General features: G+C 46.3%; 1 protein-coding gene across 1 annotated transcript in view; it reads right to left on the reverse strand.

The window, feature by feature from the left end:
• The window catches only part of TANGO6 (transport and golgi organization 6 homolog), a gene marked incomplete at its 3' end in the record, with an annotated part of 158372 nt that overhangs the window by 149631 nt on the left and 7843 nt on the right, over positions 1–898 (reverse strand). Inside the window, exon 2 of the mRNA XM_023518916.1 lies at positions 5–607. Coding sequence (XP_023374684.1) covers positions 5–607 — 603 coding nt within the window. The remainder of the gene's footprint in view (positions 1–4; positions 608–898) is intronic.

Raw genomic sequence — 898 nt, forward strand, 5'->3', positions numbered from 1 at the left:
GGGCAGAATCCCAGTTGGCACAGACCTGCTGCAATGTCCCCAAAATGGCGGCAGAAAATCAAGCTCCCCAGAGCTGCATGCTGAGCAACATCCAGAAGGACCCTGCAGCTAGTGTACAGTCTCCGAGTTGCATCAGGAGCAGCAGTGAGACATACCACATCTTGAACAACGGCACCAAACTCAGTTCTGCATCTCAAAGGGACTCCAACGCCAGGCATGAGATAGGGACAGACACCTAAGGTGACTACAAACTGCAAAACAGACTGGACAGTCTTCTGCTGGGAGATGCTCAGTGCATCAGGGCTCAAGGCAGGAGCAGCTTCTGGAGTCCTAGGGTTGGGTCTGCCTGGATTGAAATCAGCTACAAGACAGATCATGGTTTCCTTCAAGCACAATAGCAACAACAAGGCTTGAGAAATAAAATTCCAAGTGACATCCTCAGAGTTTTGTGGCCACTCTGCCTTATTGGCAATTTCATCTCTCAGAAGTTTCAATTTCTTCCATTGAGGATCCTTCAGAAACTTGTCCTCCAAAGCAGACAGGTTAGATTTTAAAGTAGTCAACAAGACATCATGTTTTGTGATCTGTAGTGAACTTGAACCTGATCCTTTAAAAGGAAAAAAAAAGGAGATTATACACAAGAAACACAAACTGTACTTCCCTCTGAGTGGAATGCCTTGCCACCTCAGTTCAACCTCTGAGGCCTCCTGGCACGGCTGGTACTGACTCTGGAAAGCCTCCTTCAGTTGTGCTAACCCAGCCCAGGTAGAATTCAAGACCACAATTCCTGCCTTCCTTCACTGTTCCTATCGAACAGTGTCCCAACATGTTATAGTTTCTCTAGCCTATTTCTATTACTCATGTTTCAAGAGCAGAGACTCCCAAAACACATATTTTC

This window comes from Otolemur garnettii, unplaced genomic scaffold (genome assembly GCF_000181295.1).
Source record: "Otolemur garnettii isolate 467f Iridium unplaced genomic scaffold, OtoGar3 scaffold00151, whole genome shotgun sequence".
NCBI lineage: Eukaryota > Metazoa > Chordata > Mammalia > Primates > Galagidae > Otolemur > Otolemur garnettii.